At 42.2% G+C, this 1,142-nt stretch overlaps 1 protein-coding gene across 1 annotated transcript; it reads left to right on the plus strand.

Annotated features, from left to right (window-relative positions):
• The first annotated feature begins 305 nt into the window (after positions 1–305).
• On the plus strand, positions 306–743 carry LOC142504867 (uncharacterized). The gene has a single exon (XM_075617713.1). It carries the CDS (start codon positions 306–308, stop codon positions 741–743), a length of 438 nt encoding a protein of 145 aa, XP_075473828.1.
• The last annotated feature ends 399 nt before the right edge of the window (positions 744–1,142 follow it).

Consider the following 1,142-nt stretch of genomic DNA (forward strand, 5'->3'; position numbering starts at 1 on the left):
TATCGGTAGAATATTACTATGATACGTGTGTTGAGTGATTAATTATGATTATATATATAATTTTTATTGTTGAATGAGTTGTCATGATTTATTAGCCCGATATTTTTTGAACCAAGTTCTTACAACTAATTTAACATAAATGTGTTAATTAATATTCTTAACTTTGAGGGGCCAATTTGCGATTACAAGAAACTCCTCCTATAAATACACGGCCAGAGTCGAGCTCTGTTTGCCAATTTCGATACTCAAATTACCAATTTTAAAATAAATTAGTAAATAAATCTTAATATTATATCACTATCAAAATGGCAACTTATTCTGCTCGGAAATCCAGCGGACCGGCGCACCGGTCGACCCCACCTCTGTCTAACCGGCAATTTTCCTCCCGTACGTCGTCGTTTCGCTCGACATCCCCAGCCGTGAGCTTCTCCCTGGACCGGCCCGTTACCCCGAACCGCCGCATCACCGTGTCTCCCCCTGCGGTTCAGAAGAGGACGTGTATGTGCTCGCCGACAAACCACCCCGGTTCGTTCCGGTGTAGCCTTCACAAATCCGGGTTCAGCGGCAACAATGTCACGAGGAGTTCGAAAACGGCGTCGTACGCCAGCTCGACCAGGCTGAGCATGAGGCTTTCCGCCATGACCAACTCTCTGGTCCGAATCGGAACCGTGGAAGGGGATATGGTGAGGAGAGCCCTCGCGGCTTTTGATCCGGCCGTCGTCGCATCAGCAGCGGCGCCGTAACCAGTTCAAGCCGTGCGCTAGCCGCCTCTCTCGCATGTCCCGGTGACGTCACGACACGGCGGATTCCGACCCTTAGAATTGCCGGACCGACTGAAAACACAAACGATCCGAGATATTAGATTTGGATGTTATGTGAATAAAAATAATATTTCTATAATATTTTAAAATTAAATTATTGGGATTGTACTTTTTCTAACTTTAATCAAATCAAAGTAAAATTTTGTAAATTAAATTAAATAATATATTTTGTTTTACAAGAAATAGTGACCCTTTTAACATCTGGACAGAGGGGTGGGAAAAAATACCGAAATACCGAAAAATCGTATCGAAAAAATATCGAATTTACCGAAAAAATCGGGATACCGAAAATTTTACAGAATTTTTTTTTTTTCGATATTT

This window comes from Primulina tabacum, chromosome 10, assembly GCF_025594145.1.
Source record: "Primulina tabacum isolate GXHZ01 chromosome 10, ASM2559414v2, whole genome shotgun sequence".
NCBI lineage: Eukaryota > Viridiplantae > Streptophyta > Magnoliopsida > Lamiales > Gesneriaceae > Primulina > Primulina tabacum.